Source organism: Spea bombifrons, chromosome 2 (assembly GCF_027358695.1).
Source record: "Spea bombifrons isolate aSpeBom1 chromosome 2, aSpeBom1.2.pri, whole genome shotgun sequence".
Lineage (NCBI taxonomy): Eukaryota > Metazoa > Chordata > Amphibia > Anura > Pelobatidae > Spea > Spea bombifrons.
The window spans coordinates 121,877,988-121,897,635 of record NC_071088.1 but is presented as its reverse complement, the minus strand read 5'-3'; the positions used below and the strand labels follow the sequence as shown (position 1 = coordinate 121,897,635).

The following is a 19,648-nucleotide window of genomic DNA, read 5'->3' as shown; positions in this document are numbered from 1 at the left end:
ACAATTATTGGGCATTTAGGTGACAGACTGCATACCATCTACAACTCGAAAGACAATAGAAAAACGTTCCGTACATTTCAGTAATAGATCACCAGATAATGATGTAGCTCTATTACAATAGAGGATATGGATAGAAAGGCTAGTTATTTGGTAAAAAAAAAGTTATCAACTAAACAGGAGTACAAGTCTCCTGTAAATATAAGTATTTTGGGAACAAGTAACTTATTTTGGAAATCATTGAGCCTCCTAAAGGATATGTTGGTATTTAATATCATGTATTTGCATTTGTTATAATGTGCACAGTATATATTATATTCATATGAAATGTTTTACTTCCGATTAATGCTTCTAGGACACATCATGACCATCAAAGATATCCAGATTCTTACTGTACCTGGAAAATGCAAGTTTTGTTCTTTACCCTTTGAAGGCCAGAGTGTAGGGTGCACAATTGCTTTATTATTCTGACCTTTAAAGGGTTACACGTCTATTCATTTAGGCTTACGTGTTTATCTTCAAAAGTGCATGGGATTTGTGCTTGGAAATTGTTAATATTATCTATGTAACTTTTAGTTCTCTGTTTTCTGTTTCTTTATACATAAACCAAAGTTAGCGATCAATGTAAACATGTTACAAAGTTCTTGTTACTGCCAGTTATTTTGGTGAATTTCTAAACACACCTTTCATGTTTGTACTTCAGTAATTGTAGTCCATGGTTGAGGCTTCTGTGAATCTGCTGATAGTTTTGCTTTTCTAGGCTATTGGGTATTTGTGTCTGTTAATTTAAGATTTCTGGTAGCTGCACCCACGATCGACCATTCTCACTCCAGTCTCCCAGCCCTAATTTACTCCCAAAATGTGTCCTGTCTTCTCCCTACAGCCATCTCAAGACTAAATAAACAGGAAAGAGACAGTAGCCCCTGCTATGCCTATAGGCTCTCATAAATAAATATATTTGTTCTTATTCCAGATTGAACTCTAGATGCAAAGTGAATTTTTCAAGTATCGGGAATAATAGGTATCTATCGCAGAATACAGTGATATTTCACATTGCCTCAATATTAATGTCTAAAGGCTTTTTACATGACATGACATTTATTTATAAAGCGCCCGCAGATTCCGCAGCGCTGTTACAATCAGTAGAACAATTTATAAACACATACAATAACAAACTGGTGCAAAGGAAAAGAGGGCCCTGCTCTTGCGAGCTTACAATCTAGTCGATTGTACCATCATAAAGAGAAAAAAACGAATGAATCCATGTTTGCGCTTACAGTATTTAGCATATTGAACGGTACTGCTCTGTAGATGTCTTGTACTTTGCTTTCGCATAGGCTAGTTGGGTCATCCCAGGGTATGGTTTTCACTACTACATGTCTTCTGTGGCCACTTAGAATGCTAAATACCACCACTCTTGTTTGGGCAGTAGATGTAGAAGATAGCAAAAGCCTCCAGTGCTTACTTTTGAAGACCTGCTTCTCTTCGATATAAGCATGTTCATGAGTGAGCAGTTCTGCTCTAGAGTGGTGCTACCTTGAAAGTTTATTTTCGTTGTATGAGATAAATGTCTAATACATTGGAACTATCGCTTCATTTATTTACTTGGGACATAATAGACTGTTCCCCTCTCAACAGTCAGTGGGGATATGTGGAATAACACATGCACAGTATAGAAATTTGGGTGGTGGGGTCTAACTGAGATTCATATAACGATGGATATCATATTTCATGTAAAGATGGATAACCTGAAAAGGGAATTCTACGACAAAGACACCTCTTCATATGTTAAGGCAGCAAACACATAGTGCTGCTATATAGTTTATTAATATTTATTAATTATTCCATTGCTAGAATAGTAACGATTACCAAATTAGTGTTGCCATAGAGGAAAGTTATGGTTATTTTGGGTTAGTTTCACAAAGTGCAATATTAAAGGAATTGTATAAAATGCCATCTTTAAGGGTGTTGGTAGATAGTCATATCTTGTACGAGGACACATTTTAACATCATTTAAGGAATTTACTGTTCAGGGGATGTTCCATTTAAAATTGCATATGAAATATAAATGTATATCACCTCAAAATAGGACCATTGACAAAAAGGCAAAATTGTAGCAGTTTTAATGTTTTTATACCATATTTTATCAGTCTTGCATTGAGATAAATGTAGCCCATTTTTCAGTGATTTCATGGCTGTGTATCAGAATTCCAAATGGTAATTTCCCGCACCTCAAAATAGAATCATTAGTAATGTCATAGTAGTGTAGAAATTATGTTTCTTGCCATTAAATTGTTTCAAGATATGTATATATTTTCTAGCTTTTTTTAGATGGTTCTCCCCTTTAATACATTTATATCTCTGTCAATGTAGCCTTAAATATGTGCCTGAGAGAAATAGATGTATCGACATTTTCTATAATTGTATTTTCTACAGTTTTTTATACACACCTAACTGATGTTCAGCCTGAAACGGTTTGTTTAAGACGTTTATAACAATATTTAAGAAATGTTCAATTAACTTTGAATTGTATTAGGTATGAAACGGGCTTGATCGAACATTTTGAATTGCAATTCGAAATAGCAGCTTTTGCAATGTCTATGTTCATCTCTGACAGAACGACATCAATAAAGCAAACTGTAACATGGACCTCTAGCCACAATGTGGTCTGCAATAAACATTTGTTTTTCCATTATGTTTGTATTTTTTAACTCTATTTGCATTTCACATTCTGTATCCTGATATACTGATACTAAGTAAGTAAACTAACTACAGAGCTACTACAGATAGTAAATCAGTGTGTAAATCATTGGTAACCATTTATTGGGGAAACAAGATCCTAATAAATCAGAGGTGAGGTCCACAGGCGATAGAAACATTGAACTTCATAGCAGATAATTATTCGGCCCATCTAGTCTGCCCTTGGCTTACTTTAACTAGCACAGGGGCCAAGTGGAGTCAAGACACCCAGTAACAAAACGCTAACAGCCAGTTGGAGAATGGTTCTGTTGTTGGATACTATTCAGTCCTATCTGATACACATTAACTAGGATTAAGACGAGTAAAGACGTTATAAATAATCTTTGGGAATGCATAAGGTCCTAAAGCCCCATCAATAGTTTCGAAATTCATCAAAAAACATATCAAACACTAAAAATATTATTACAGTCTTGTGTATTTGTATTTGTGTATTCCTACATTACTAAAAAAAAAAGGAGTGTCTTATGAGATTCTCTATGAGTTTCTTGAACGGGGACACAGAGCACATATGGTTATACTACAGTGGGGGTACATATTCCTGTATAAAGTGACCTTATAAAACTGGAAACTAATGCAGTCCACAGGAATATTTCATTGTTTTCTATTACTAAGATTATTTTTCAAGTAGTCACCTTTTATACATAACCTCAAGCTAAGCAGGGCATGATGCATGCCTGAACACAAGATCAAGCAATTGTTTCAAGGTCACTGGGAAAAGGGAGCTGCCAACAACACAGCTTTTAGTGCTATTATAACAACTTGGTATTTTGTGTTTTCTAATAAGTGTAATCAACTCTATCAAGAGTGTGTGTGTGTGTCCTGCGCATACATTTATATGTTTATACATTTATTAAACAAACATGACAATGACAGATCTTTTGTTTATTGGTGTGTATCTTTTGCCTGTGACATAATAAGTGCGCAGCTACACAGTTTCTTCCAAGGCACAAAGTAATGGATTGATTTGAAATTTATCTTCACTGCTTTTTTTACACTGCTTTTTATCATACAACAGTATATAAAAGTCAATATAGTCAATAATAAATTCAATTTTTTTTTTTCATTTTAGTCACCTGGTGTGCAAAAAAATCAACTTTATACAGCTATCCGAAAAATAAAATGTTATGTTTGTGTGTATAAACACTGTGATTCAGCCACTATACATAAATATCTCTGAGTTAAAAATTGATGTAAAATGTTTATTAAGTTTATTAACTAAAAAGTGTCAACTCACCAACTTCACTTTATATTATTAAGTGGCAGCTCTGTCAATGAGCTGGTTCTGTATAATGTATAGTTTAATCAGTGATTTGCATGATTGCTCCCTAATTTAGCTATGTATTATACAGGATCAGCTAACCCTTTCTCGAAGTAGAAGCTTGCTATGATTGGCCCTTCATAATGCATAGTGAATTGGGTGAATCGAATCGGCTACCCTCCAGCCAACACCCTCTTTAGTTAACAAACCTCTATATGAGAGGCTGTGCTACGGAATCTGTTGCAGCTATATAAATAAAAATAATAAATGTAATATAATGTGTACAATGAGGGCTGGGGTGGACTGCAGATGAAAACGGTGTTACACTTTTATACTCTTGCAATGTGCAGTCATGTGTAGCCAGTTGGCGATCACACACTGCCGGATCTGATCCGCCGTTGGAGCAACGGCATGGGTAAATATGCAGGCATTAGCCCAGTGCGGTATACAACCAGTCTGTATACAACTGTGGCCGTTACATCTGAGATTATGCATTCTACATATTGCCAGGTAACATTTAGCATGTGCTGGCATAATGCATGTTAATCTTGTATATCATGTTAACAAGGGACCACTGTACAACCCTTTTGCTGACCTCTGCTCGAGCAAAACCATAATAAGATGTCAAGTCCCATCAGAATTGGTAGAGGCTGAGGCTAATACAGTGAGGGAATTTATACATGAATGGGATAGGCATACAGCTCCTGATTCTAAGATAAGACCAAGCACTGATTAATGAATGAATGAATGGTTCTTACCTTTGATTAACTATGTTACTATGTTTTTATGTAAGCTACAGAGGAAACACAATTACAAAAGATGATATAAACAGGAGAAACATTTTTTATGATAATGTTCCTATGTGATAATATTCAATAGTACCTCATAATCGTTACAGTATTAAAATGCCCCTCGCCTGGGAAAACTGACATGTAAACTGAAAATTCCACAAAAAAAGTAAAAAAAAACAAATAACACCAGCTGGAAAAAACTATACAGCAGAATCCCATGAGCAATAAATATGTTCTGTCTATTGCAGGCACTGTATACATTAATAGACGTAATACAGTTTATTAGTTACGAATGCTTGCACTGCTTCAGAAGCTGCTTATTTATTTTTGTGAAATAGGGTTTGCAGCATGTCAATAGGGAGAGGGAATACAATTGTAGAATTGTGTTCTGCTGCGATAGTGTTCAGCGTTTGCAGGTAACGCAGCTGCAGGGCTGCAGGAGACTCCGATATCACGATGGATGCTTCTTTTAAAGCCCGGGATGCATTCATCTCACCTTCTGCTGCTACAACCTAAAAAAAAAAAATCACCAAAAAATAGCCATCAAACACTTAGCAACATTTCCATGAGATCAGTAATGTTAGATAGGCATTTTTAGATGTTATAATTGGCAACAAAAACCCTACATGGGGCATCATTAGACCCATTCAACCAAGTTATTAGAGATCATGTCAAAAGAACCTTGACTGCTGTCTGTTCTAAACTCACACGTCTAGGTGTTTGCTAGAACACAATCTCTAGCATCTCGGGAAAGGCTGAATTCAAAGAAAACACATAAAGCCTCAATCAGTTGGCCAGGAACCATCCTCATGGTGACGAGGGTGATCTGGCTTCTGCACCTCTATCCTGGGCTTTGTTTACAACCTGTCTAGCACAACAGATATGAGCTCCAAGGGATCCATGCATATAGGGGATTTAGACGGATATCTCAATCCACTATAGATAAGTGGATATATACCAAGAATCCCTTGCACTATTTCTGTGAGAAAAACAAGTCTTTAGGTGTGCGTATAGATTTAAGTTTGGCAATGCTTCCTTATTTCTAGGCTATTTAGGGCAGTTCCCTTCCTCCCTGAGCTACCTGAACACTCAGTAGCAGCTTCCCTCCCTGTAATTGTGATTGTATTTTGTTGTATTTATGGTAACGCGGCCCTCACTCCCCTCATACATGAGTTAGGCCTAGAGCAGCACCACTGCTTATCACCATAGTAACCAGTGAAATGTTTCTGATTGGATCATTTCACTGGTTGCTATGGTGATAAAAGCAGTTGAATCAATATCACATAATCACCCTCAGTGGTGCAGAAATGTAAAGCCCTGTTGCCTAAATAGCGCAGGGCGGCATGTAGTTGTGGGGATAGGAGATTGGGTTCAAGTAAAAGTCTATGGGAGGTTCAAAAGTTCAAGTCAAAGTTTAAAAAAAAATAAAAAAAATTGCTAGGGTATATGACTGGAATTTTCTGGGGTGCGCTCGCGCCACTGAGTGGTTTGCCGCCTTTGCCTCGAGACACCTCGAGACGCCTCGCGCAGCTCAAAGGGCGCGAAACTGCGCTATAAATAGAGGGGGTGAAAGGGGCAGCGTCTCATGTCACAAGGTGAACTGCAGGCTGAGGTACTAACCTGTTAAAGGCTGGTGATCTTAGTTACGCTAACTAAGATCACCTTAGACCTTTTTTATATTTAAAAAATAAATAAAAACATTTTTTTGTCGTGTGCTTTTATTAGAGTTAAAGTTATCCCTTATAGGGATGAACCGGTACAGAGTTGGTTTGCCTTACAATATCCCTTACAACTACATGCACCACTGAGCTTTGTTCTGTGCTTTATTCCGTTTTTAGCTATGGAACTTAAAATTGAGTGATCAGTAAAGCAATCCATTACCTTAGCACGGGCTTCTCTCACAGCTTCTGCTTCGGCAGCCATAGCTCTCTGCATCTGTACAGGCAGGCGTACGTCTCTCATCTCTACGCGGTCCACTCTCACCCCCCACTGGAGTGTGGCGGTATGCAATATTGACTTAAAAATAACAGTAACATACAAGAAATGTGTCACTAGGCACATTCAAAAATATACTTTTTTAATTTTTAAAAAAAGAAAAGTAATTCCGCAGAACCCCATTTGTAAGGAGGAGAAACAAGATTTTAAGGGGGACATGGTTATCAGATGCATTAAAGTCCATATGATGGCTGGAGTGTCCCTTTAAATGTTCAGTTCCACAAATTCTGCTGAATATAACAATTTTGTAACTAAAAGCAGCATTACAAACATCATTCCTAGTCAGGGCCGGCCCAAGACAAAATGCCGCCTGGGGCGAATTTTAAAATGCCGCCTCCCCTCCTTATCTACCCTTCCTCTCCCTCGGTCCCTGCCGCCCCCCCCCTTGTACTTACCTTTCAGCAGTCCTGCGGCGAGTCTCCCTGTTCGGTCTCGGTGCTGGCTTGTAATGCTGAGCGCCGGAAATGAGGTAATCTTCCGGCACTCAGCATTACAAGCCGGCACCGAGACCGAACAGGGAGACTCGCCGCAGAGGAGAGAGAGAGGGGCGCCGAGCGGGTACTGACAGCTTGGTAAGCGAAAACCACTCGGCGCCCCTTTCTCTCTCTTTCGCTTTAAAAAAAAAAGGGGCTTGGGGCGGCAAAGTGCCGCCCCTTCAAAAGTGCCGCCTGGAGCGGTTGCCCCACTCGGCTCCATTGTCGGGCCGGTCCTGTTCCTAGTACTGTTGAATAACCAAGCCCTTCAAAGAAATAATTCCTCACTCATGCTAATTTTGCCTCATTCTGGAAAATTTTGCCAGGAAAACTTAATTTCTAAGTGGCACAAAAGCGGGCTCTAAAAGGTTGTTGCCACAGATACTGAAAAGGCTTCTCAGCTATTTCTGTGCTGTCTTTATGTGATTAAATAGTCAAGGGAAATAATAGTATGACAGATCTGTTAAGGTGTATTTTATTAACATGCTAAAAAATGAAATTTATGTTTTGTGTAAGTGAAAGGGAACCCCTCCAAAAACTCGCCATTCCATGGGGCAATTACCCTCCCTGCCTCCTTGTTCGGCCTGTATGGAGATGCAAGAGCATGGCCTTCCGTATTAATGAAATTAAAAAATAAATGCTAGGGTCAAAGTAAGAGATTCAACTCCCGGAGCATACAGTCAAGTAAGACCAACGTTTTGTAATTGTCTCGAAAATGTTACTTATTTAGACACCTGTGAATGTACCATGCGTTTACCTTTTTAAAGTTGGGGGTAAAATTAAAGCCAGTCTACAAATGTTGAGATTTTTTGCCTGCCTATAAAATCTCATTTAAAAAAAATACAATTTTAAGGCATGGTAAAATTTAGCACATATCATTAAATTGCTTAGGAGAGATTATTTCAACTGAGATCTAAGTAGCCTTATTTTAGAACTATAAGTCTTATTTTAACACATGCTAACCTACATTTAGAAAGGTCATTGAATCGCTAACCAGGAATTTTCCTCCTCTGTTAAATTCAATTAAGGATTAGACTGGTCCTTGAGCAGGACCCAATGTATTTAATAACAGAGCTGGGTTTTACCTGAATATTGTGTGCAATCTCCTCCCGGTTGGACAAGATACTGGATAGTGTTTGTGTTCCCAAAATATTTCTCAGAGTCGTTTGTGCTAATTGGTGCGTGGCTAAGTGAACATTATTAACATTGGCCACAGACTTGATTGCATTTTCAATCTTGTAGTAGACAACACCATCAACATTTGTAGTCACAGAATCTTTTGTGAGGATCTAAAATGCAAAACACAAAGAGATCAGCGTTGTTAAAAATTCTAATACAAGATATTTAAAAAAAAAAAAAAAAAAACATCTCTTCCCATAAAATCTAAAACAGTATTTAGGAGTAGAATATTAAAATATAACATTAGCCAGACGTTCTTCTAAAAGTGTAAGTAACCGTTGGTAAGGAACTGGGCAATTAACCTGTCCAAAGACTGGAACTTATGTATTTGCTGTGAAAGTATTTATGATAACTTAAATATACATTGCAATTGCCCTGAAAACCTGAAAAGCCTAGTAATAAAAAAAAAAGTTGGTAGTTGAATACCTCATTGTCTTCACCTATTTAAGGTATGACATCATCTGTTCTCTGTTCCAGTGAACCAAATTAGAATGCTGGGGAGTACAACATTTTCTGCTCGCGTACAAATTGCACGAATATACAAACACCTACCTCTTGTGGAGGGATTGCAAATGAAATAACCCTGAGGTCCACCTTAATAAAGGTATCTGTGCATGGAAGGACAAATATCAATCCTGTGTACAAGAAAGATAAAATAAGTATTTTTTTTATCAGTGAAAAAGTAAAAAAAAAAACTGAAAAACATTGAGCCACACTCAATATAGTTTACATTTATAAGTGAAGCTGGGTAAATTTTCTACATATGTGATAAGAAAACCCTTGGGTCCAATGGGTACAGGGCACAAATGATCTCCAATAGATCAATAAGTGTGATTATGCATGCTTAAAATGGAGCTCAATCAGTGGTACTGGAACACTTTCACACCACTGAGACCCTCCTGCAATATAAAGTTTCATCTGGCTACTATTAATCGGAGTGTGATAGGATGGGTGTCTAACATAAAGGTCTGGTCAAAACCTGGAAGTATACCCCAAAAAAAGGGAAGCACACCTTGCTGATAACCCCCTAATCGCATGTTTTGTTGTATGTACATATTGGTTATATTATCAGCACCCCAAAATCTGTATTTATATGATTTATAGGATTGTTACGTTGAACTTCTGTTTTTTTTTTAATTTTTTTATGCCTGAATCCTCAGCAGGTGAAGCATCAACAACCAGGAGAAGACACATCCATGCCAAAAGAGGCTTAGTCTTCTATCTTCTATTGTCACTTCCTTTTTAATATATGGGCAACCAAAAGCCTACAACTGTATTAAAGAGGTAAAATCCTCTTCAATAGTTTTATATTTTCCTTCGAGGAACACACCTAAATGGTAAAACACCAAAGACACATAGCGCACACAATGGACTGGAAATATGTAATGATCTTCAGGGCTGGAATCAGTGTGTTCCGGGGTCTGTCATAGAGCTGAATTGTAGTGTAGACAGGTAAGCAGATTTACCTGGTCCTTTTGCTTTTCCTGAAGTGATACGGCCAAGTCGGAACACGACTGCACGCTCATATTCCTTAATAACCTGAAATGATTTAAATTTATGTATAAGCTTGGGATTGTTTGGCCATGCCATTTTGATGTTAATGTATTAATTAATCTTCCAATTACCTTAACACAGAACCAGATGGAAAATGGAAACATGATAGCTGCCAGGAATGCAGACAATATCAGTATCACCCAGCCACAGACACCAATGTCTCCTTTCACAGCATCTAGAATCATCACAGATAGAGTAGGATGTTAGAATACAGTAGTATTGACTAATATGGATGGCAGAGAGACGGAATTAATGCATGTGTAGTCATCCTGGCCTCCTAGTATACTCTATGAAATGGATCCTACAGATCTTTACCCCACACACCCAACTTCTGCACATATGGCATAAAACACTATACACTGTGATAGTAGGAATGATTTTGGGGGGAAACTCCAAAAGGCACCCTACAGAAGTAACTGTTTAGAAGATATTTTTTAGGTGATCTGGCACTGTAACATTATTAATCTAATCAGGCAAATAGAAGCAACAGAATTTTTAGAAGGATATATGCCAGATTTCCAGTTCTAAGAAACTGAGAAATCAGTAATGGTAGCAGAGCACATAACTCGGGCACCAAACACAAAGTCTTGCTTAAAATCCCAAAGGACTGTATGTTTACCCTTGGTCATCAATCTTCAGGAAATGTTACTGAGGTATTTTGCATAGGGACAGACACGGTATAACTTGTGCACTCACTTAGTTGAGTGGGTCAAATGTTTGTAGCAGAGTTTTCAAAACGTTTAGGAGGGGATATAAGGTAACTAGTGTTCTAACAACAGATGGAGATTGGGGCTTTTAAAACCCTCGTGGTCCCCATCTGGTTTGTCAGTTTCCACAGAAACATACAGTAGAAAGTGGTAAGGGATAAGAACCATTCAGCCAACATAGTCTGACCAAATGGATAACTCAATTTAATGGCATGGAGTCCTTCTCCAGCTTTATTTACTGTATCTGTTGCACATTTTCTATGTAACTCAACACAACAAGAAGCAAACAATGCTAACTTTCCCAATAGTCAACGCTGAGCAAACTTTTCACAGGTTGTGGAAAAACCTGCTCACTGATACAAAAGGAAACTATTCACAGGTTGTGATAAAACCCAATGACGGATAGAAAAAAGGAAACCTTTAGTTACTAGAAAAGCAAAGGGAGTCACTGACACCTTTGTGTTGTTCTTTACTAGAGCCATGATATATGGTGATACAACACAAACGTGCAAACATATTGACATTTTGTTTTGTGTTCATAATGTATGAAGCATGACAGGTTTGGGTAACAAATATATGCAGCTTTCTATGAATAACACAATCCCAACACAAAACGTTCCTGTTGTGTTTTTAGCAACCAGCAATGTATAGTGTCTTAAGAATTGGTATATTTAATATACCCCAGCATAGACAGTTCTGTACTTCTTTTGTTAGTTGTTATGAACATTTAAAACACAAACCTGGAAAACCTGACTTGCCTGGTAACCAAAGTACTTATGTAACTTGACCCACAAATTCATACTTAACATACTTATAACATTCTTCCTCCCACAATAGACTGAATATGCAAAACATGGGTAACTAGATCAACTGCATTACGGTTTCATACGGTCAACTCAATAAGAAGACTATCAGGATAGTTAAAGTGGACGGATCCATGATTACACAACCTTGGAACTTTCCAGATTTCAACTAAAGGCTCAGGAAATCGAAGTTGATTACTGGGTCAGTGTTTGTAATATTCTGGTGGGTTCGCTGCCATGTGACTATACCCACTCCATGCTCAGGTTCTGCCAAGTCTATTTCAGGCTAGCCCCATTCACTTATTCTGGCTACACACTTCTTCTTGTCTACTAAGGAACATCAGAGGGTCAGCGTCAGGGTAAGGGTCAGCCCCGAGAAACTCCCAGGTCATACACTGATTTGGTCTTTCTAACATTTCAATTACAGATTCAGGTAGGATACCTCCTCTTTTTGAAGGAACAGTTATCTAAAGGTCAATATTATTTACAGTGTGTTGCTTTACAGCCATCAATATGTGTGTTCTCCTTACCCACGAACTCTTCTCTGGATCCTCGTTTCTCTTTGGTAATAGGAGCTTGCATGTCCAACTCCATGTTTAATCCCGTGCCCTGTAACAATAAGATAAGGCAAATAGGATAAGAGAATAACATTATTTAGGATTCAGGAATTAGTTTGAGTTTAAGTAGTTTTAGTCCATTCAAAATGTTCTAACATAGTTCTCAAATGACACATTCTTGGAGGTTTGGAGGTGCTTAGGACACATTCTTGGAGGTTTGGAGGTGCTTAGGACCCATTCTTGGAGGTTTAGAGGTGCTTAGGACACATTCTTGGAGGTTTGGAGGTGCTTAGGACCCATTCTTGGAGGTTTGGAGGTGCTTAGGACACATTCTTGGAGGTTTGGAGGTGATTAGGGCCCATTCTTGGAGGTTTGGAGGTGATTAGGACACATTCTTGGAGGTTCAGAAAACATTTTTCTGCACACACCATAAACATTTTTGAACGAGTGTCATTTAAGAATTACAAAAATGTTAGAATGACACAATGCTATCATAATCATCATCATCAACTGAATTATCTTCGGAGAGATACTGAGCACAGATAAATCTGTATATATTTGGAATCTGTCACATATGCAGATGTCCATTAAAAGGACAGATAATACCGTGAGTTTCACACCATAATATTCACACCATAAATCATTGCACCCTCATTCTCTGTTATAGTGAAAATATGCAAAGTGATCAACTAGATTTAGGTAGCAGTGTTTGATTTTGGATTTGATGACATTTGTAGAATGCAAGTAATCTGTTTCCTTTGATCCCTTCGGTGTTCAAGAGTATTCTTTTGTAGAGAAGAATTAGGGATTATCGGAAGCAGCTAATCAGTGTCAAGAAAGTGTTATCATTGAATCCAGTGAGAGGTCTAGTTAGATTCCCATCAAAACTCCAGCGAGCCAGCACTGGAGCTGGCTGGTGGTGAGTTTGTGAGCATGCGCGCCATTGTGCAGAAGATGCATTTGGCAAAACACATCTCCTGCAATGCAAATAGCTTAGGAGTGAGTGAACACATCAAAATGTATATAAAGCATATTATTATAAATCTCTCTATGCATGTGCATGCAAAAAATGTTAATTTAAAGTATAGAGTATAATAAGGTGATGTCGGCCAGTGGCCCACCGGGCATTTACCCAGTATGCCAGATGACTAATCAGGGCCTGACACAAAAACAATGACAGCAAATGAAAACTGTAGGTACAGTATTTGCTCGATTATAAGACGAGGTTTTTTTCAGAGCAAATTACTGGTTTTACATTTACTGCTAAAACTTTTTTCCTATAGGGTCGTCTTATATTCAGGCTTTTTCTTTTTTTCCTAAATTAATATTCAGATTTGGGGGGTCGTCTTATAATCAGGGTCGTCTTATAATCTAGCAAATACGGTAATTTTAATAAATAAGTTTAATAATGTAAAAGCTTGGTCACACGAGGATACTGGTGGTACTTCAATGTATTTATATTAGTGCCAAACGTGTAACAGCGAAACACTGCTTCTCCAGATCTCTCACTGGATAGATGTCACTGCCAATTAGTGCACTGGGGTGGTTCCAAGTAAAAATCACCAATGAGATTGTATAAAAAGGTCTCATTAGCGGCACACGAAGACTTTATGGGACAATGGAGCACAGGCTTTCTCCAGATAGTTGTGACTGCTCTGTTATGGTGCAAAAACAATCAAAATGTTACCAAATGTATCTTAACCCCTTAATGACAAAGCCCGTACATGTATGGGCTCAAAATGCATTCTTTTCAATGGGTTTAAGGACCGCCCATTGTCCTTAAGGGGTTAACAATATCTGCTCAGTCACAAATCTATTAACTGCACACCACTTATGTGGTTAAATATGTCACAGTTTTTGTAGGCTGTATCTCCCTTTTGAACAGACCAGCAGAACATGTTGGAATTTTCATAAAAGGCAACAATAATATTATTGACTTGATAGATACAGAATTCTAAGCTGTGATGAATAGCATGGGCATTATAAAGCAAAAAAAAAAAAAGGTGCTTAAGACAATGAGCTTTCTATAATCCCGACAAATGAATAAAAAATAAAAGTAGAAAATGCTAAAATCATACTCCCTATTAAGAAATTCAGTTCTCACTGGACACATGGTCAAATAGCAAGTGCTAACTGTTCAATCCTTACTTAGAAATTAGACAATTGGACAATTAGGTTCAATAAATCTAAGATAAAAATGTGTCCAGATCCCCTTGATACAAACTGAAAAGCTACAAATACAACCTTCCCAGATATATTTAAAACCCTATAAATTATTGCCATGCATACATTACAAGTGCTTTGAATGATATGTGGGTAGTAATTATGTATGTGTCATATATATATATATTGTACTCTGCAAAAGTGAAGAAAAATCAAATCAATATTTGGTGTGACATCCGTTTGCCTTTGAAAAAAACATCAATTCTTCTACATACACTTGCACAAAGTCATGTACTTGTACATTATCATCAGTTTAATATGTAGGTTGAAGCACAATCACTAACTGAAACAGCTGTGTAGAAGTAATAAAACTGTTTGAGGAACAGACAAACTCACTAACAACGTGAAGTTGCTGAAGACAGTTTAATGTCAATAGTCATACACCATGGGAAGACTAAGCACAGCAAAAGAAACACAATGTAGTTGTATTGCATCAGAAAGGTTTCTCCCAGGCAGAAATTTCAAGGCAGACAGGGGTTTTCGGATGTTCTGTCCAAACTCTTTCAAAGAACCATGACAAACTGGCAATATTGAGGACCATAGTTGCAGTGGTTGACTATTGGAAATTTAGTGCAGCAGATGAAAAACACATCATGGTACACTTCACAATTGGGAGATGTCCAACAGTGCCATAAACTGAGCATTTGCAGCAAACAGTAGGACCCTGGTACACCCATCTACATTCTGTACAGAAATGGTCTTCATGGAAGACTTGCGGTCCAAAAACCGACATGGAAACAAGGCCAAGCGACTCAACTATTCACGAAAACACATGCTGCAGATGTCATGTTTAGGTGCAATATAACAGGGGGGCTTTACTGAAATGGAAGTGAATATGAGGAAGGGATTCCAAGTGCAAACAGTATTAATAGGGAATATTCTAAGACTACATGAATAGATCTACTGCCTGAAACCAAAAAGAAAATGTCAAAAATTGTGTTAACTTTAATGAATCTACAGTAATTATATGGCTTAAATTAAAAACAAAAAATGAAAATGTGTTATTTTAACAAAACGTTCAATCATTTCAAATTGCCAAGATTCGTAACTGCCACAAAACGAGTATTTAATATTGTGTTATTTCCTCCTTTGGTGTAAACAAAGACATGTTTTACCTGTTACATAAAGGGACACAGCAAACGGACGCATACAGTTTCTTAAGATAAATCAATCGCCCCCATGTGAATGAAACGACAGTAACAAAGGTGACACAGCACTGAGAGAACGTAACAGAGAATACTATGATGATTGTGAAATACGGCTGTAGTAAGTGCATTAAAGCCCATGTACATACCTGCACAGGGATCTGCTCTGAAGGTGTGCACTGTGCAGTACTGTGTTCTTTCACTCTCACTTCTGTGTCTTCAGCAGGACCCACCCCAAGTTATGTCAACAAGGATGTGCTGAGAGTTGTAAAAGCACCTCTGGAGTCAGAGAGTTTATCCCTATAGAAACAGCTGAGTCTCCATAGCGTCACTAACTTACTCTAAGGGCTTGTACACTGACGTTATTAACAGAAGGAGAAGTTAAAATATAATCTGAACTAAGCGTCACTGTGATATAAAGGCATAGGATATATGGGTATATCATACAGGGCACAACAGAGCAAGAAATCATAATAAATAATAAAAATATAATATAGAAATATTGGGGATCCTGTCACACTATATGACCATATATTATTTAGCCCACCACTACGTAAAGTTCCCCCAGTTTGGCGAGTCCTATCTCCTTTTTCATGGCCATATTGCTTACCTCAGAGCTAAATCAGTGGGACTGCACCGCATTTTAACCCACTGAGACTCTCAAGCAATTTACAGCCTTCTGTGACCAAGGCATACCGGAAAGGAGTGCCCTAGAAGATACAGACCATGTCTAATCCGCTGAGCTTAAGTCTCTTAGCCTCATCTATTATAAAAGCAAACCTGGTCCTTTAAATATCAATAAATGTATTGAGAAAAATATATCAGTGATATATATATATATATATATATATCAGAGCGCATTGACTTCTGTTTATTGTGTATTCTTCCTATTCATTTGTAAATAAATAAATAAATAAAATCCAGGGGAAGGCTGGCACCTTCTTACTTGAGGGGGCAGGTAAAGCCAAGTTGCTTGTCACCCCCCCCACCCCCCATTAATACATTTACACACTTATTCCCTCTTACCCCTCACCCTCTTACCTTGTTCGGAGCCCTTTTCTAATAGAATAACATAATGTGACCCTGCCGCATTCTTGCATCCGCCTGCAGACAATCGTCCACAGGCGGCCCCACATAATTTTTTTTTTTTTTTTTTTTTTTAGAAAACTGATCAGTAGAGGTGTAACTCTGGTGATAGAGAAAACAGAAAACATAGAAATAAGGAAACATAATTTAAGAACACATAAGAACCATTTGACCCATCTAGTCTACCCAGCTTTTTTTGGGGGGGGTTGCTTTAACCCCTCCATGACCAAGCTATGTTTTCTGCTGTGTTTGTGTTTAGCTGTGACTCATATATTGTACACAAATTATATATTGTTTTTTCAGGACAAGAAGGGACTTTCTTTTGAGACCATTATTACCCTTCTGTCAAGAGGCTGCTTCACTTATCTATCACCATTTTTCAAGTAAAAAAAAAAACATTTTTGTCTCTTTCTTTCTAGATGCAGAAAGTCAACAATTTAAGAAAATTTAAATCTAACTGCAAGAGAGTGGGGTTGTATATATATATATATATATATATATATATATATTGTGGTAGCGTTATAGAGGCCTTTTATGAAGAGGAGCAGGTTGGATGACTCTTTATTCCTCGTATCATGAGCTTAATAGAATTCACTTGCACAGCACAAGTTTAAAACACAGCCTCTCTTGAGGACATTTGATATCTCATGTAAGGAGGAGAGGAGGCAGTTAACCTTAACCCTTAAGAATGTGGAAAAGTTACAGTATGGAAAGTATTTTTCTGGAACCTACAGAATTTATGTTATTTGGAACTTGATTAGTTGGCCAGTTGGATAGAATTGTCTATTCTCTCTCTCTTTCTCTCTCTCTCTGAGAGAAAGATCTTCCAATTGACGGCACCAGTAGCTCCGCCAATTATGCAGAGGTTTACACATTACGGCAAAATGGCGGAGCTTCCAGTGACGTCCTCTACTCCTTAGGACCCGTGTGTGTTGTCTGGGGTGGGGGGTTCAGAGCCTGGCTTTGCTGGGTCTGGCAGGGAAGTGAAATTACGGTACTAGTTAGGCTGATCAGTCTGGGCTACCAAAATAACCAGAGAGGGATCCAATTGGGAGCTAGGCTTTTCTTTTAGGATTTGTTGGGGTGATTTGTGCACTTACAAAAAAATCACAGAGTTTGCTACAAATGGGAGTTCCTGATCCTTATTGCCCTTGTAGACTGTGCTTAAGATCCCTAAAATTATTTGTCACTATATGTATATATATATTGTAATCTTAACACTGATTGGACACTGGGCATTTGCTTGTGCACCCCCCCCCCTAATAAATTACACTCTACCCCAACAGCAAAAAAAAAAAACATCAAAAAGAAGCTTGCCACACTGACACTGCGGAAAAGGAAGAGACGTCTTCCCTCCAACTGACCCTAGCATGAGACGTCCTTACGCCAAACGTGCAGGGAAGGGAATGTGCACAATGCTATGAAAATTGCATAGTACGTGTATATGCTGGTCAGGCTAGTGACCCGAAACGGATTTGCGAGCTGCTACCAGTGCCGGACATAGGTGTTCAGGCACCCTGTGCAGACCACCCTGTGGTGCCCACTCCCCCATCACCCCCAGTGTCACATCTCTGTTTTCCTTCCCCTTGTATTTGGGGTACAGATCAAGTAAACAACAAATGGAAACACAGCATTGCAGGTATAAATTGACCGAATACGATATACAGACCTTGTGTATGCAGGTATAGAGTAAATAACATGGAAACATAACATTGCAGGCATAGATTGCCTGTGGCGTAACAACCATAGTTGCAGGGGTCAGAACTGTGACCAGGGCCACCATTCTAGGGAGCCCGGGCTATCCCTGTAACGTCTTCAGCCCCATTAAAGCTGAACTTCCTGCACGGCACGGGCCTGCAGCTTACACACTGTGGGAGCAGCTTTGTTTTTAACACTGGGTCACGTAAAGACCATTGTGACCAATTTTGGATCATCAGAAAGCTGTGTTCCTGATGATATGTATATGCTAGAAGCAGTGTGTGTGTGTGTGTGTGTGTGTGTGTGTGTGTGTGTGTGTGTGTGTGTGTGTGTGTGTGTGTGTGTGTGTGTGTGTGTGTGTGTGTGTGTGTGTGTGTGTGTGTGTGTGTGTGTGTGTGTGTGTGTGTGTGTGTGTGTGTGTGTGTGTGTGTGTGTGTGTGCGCGCTGGCACAGGCAGGCTGCTTGGGAGACTGAGAAACCGATTGGGAAAGATGGAACAGACTGTTTGGGGTCACTGACAAGATGTTTTGGGACAGAAATGGCACATAGAAGCAATTTGGGGGAATTGACAAACTGGGGACACAGGCATGTTGTCTGGGGACTCAGATGACACAGGGAAGCTTCCTCATAAACATTCTCTCCCACCATAATACCTTACCTCGGGGATCAGCCTTTTGTAAAGAATTATGGACTGCTTTGCTATCTCCCTGGAGCTTTCAAAAGTACAATTGCTCCTCTACCCCAGGCCCGGCCCCGGCCCCCACTTGATGACTAAGGTCTCCATTGGATCTTGTTTCTTTAGCTATGTACATAACCCATATTACTACAGACTGCATACAATGTCGCAACAGAATCATCAGCTACCACAGTGAAGTACACAACAAACCTCACAACATTTGAAATGGTCAGAGAACAGATGTTTTTTTTTTCTTGTTTTTGTTAGGCATCGCTAAGCAATGGAACTTTATCAAGACTTATGTAACTATGTCTGTTACTAATCACACATTTAACAGGCGAATAATGCATTTCATTTCGACAATTTTATTCATTAACTTGGTATGCTGTCTGTATACACATTTATGTACAAAATCAACTGTAACATGAGCAGACCCTAAACATACCGGAACAGAAGAGGACCCTGAGAGGTTACAATTCATTAGGAGGTCGAGACGGAATGAAAGAGAAGGTGAGTGGCAGATTGGGTAAAAGATTTGTGAGATATATTGGAGGAGAACTTGGGCTGTTTGGTAGTTTGTTGAATTCTCTGTGATGAAGATTATCAGGAATTGAGGATCTATGAAATGGGGGAATTGCCAGTAGTTCAGTCTTTGAGATGTTTTGGTTTAGGTAGTAGTTTGCCATCCAGGGGAAAGTGGTCATGGGTACCATAGGAATGAAGGGTGTACAAGAGAAGCTGGTGGT

At 38.6% G+C, this 19,648-nt stretch overlaps 1 protein-coding gene across 1 annotated transcript; it reads right to left on the bottom strand.

Moving 5' to 3' along the window:
• Window positions 1-4,774: 4,774 nt before the first annotated feature.
• On the bottom strand, window positions 4,775-15,707 carry STOML3 (stomatin like 3). The gene is made up of 8 exons (XM_053456335.1): window positions 15,592-15,707; window positions 12,048-12,126; window positions 10,079-10,182; window positions 9,920-9,992; window positions 9,006-9,088; window positions 8,360-8,563; window positions 6,688-6,822; window positions 4,775-5,318 (listed from the first exon to the last, which is right to left on the bottom strand). The coding sequence occupies exons 2-8, from the start codon at window positions 12,109-12,111 to the stop codon at window positions 5,124-5,126; spliced, it is 858 nt and encodes a 285-aa protein (XP_053312310.1). The 5' UTR covers window positions 12,112-12,126; window positions 15,592-15,707; the 3' UTR covers window positions 4,775-5,123.
• Between the last annotated feature and the right edge of the window lie 3,941 nt (window positions 15,708-19,648).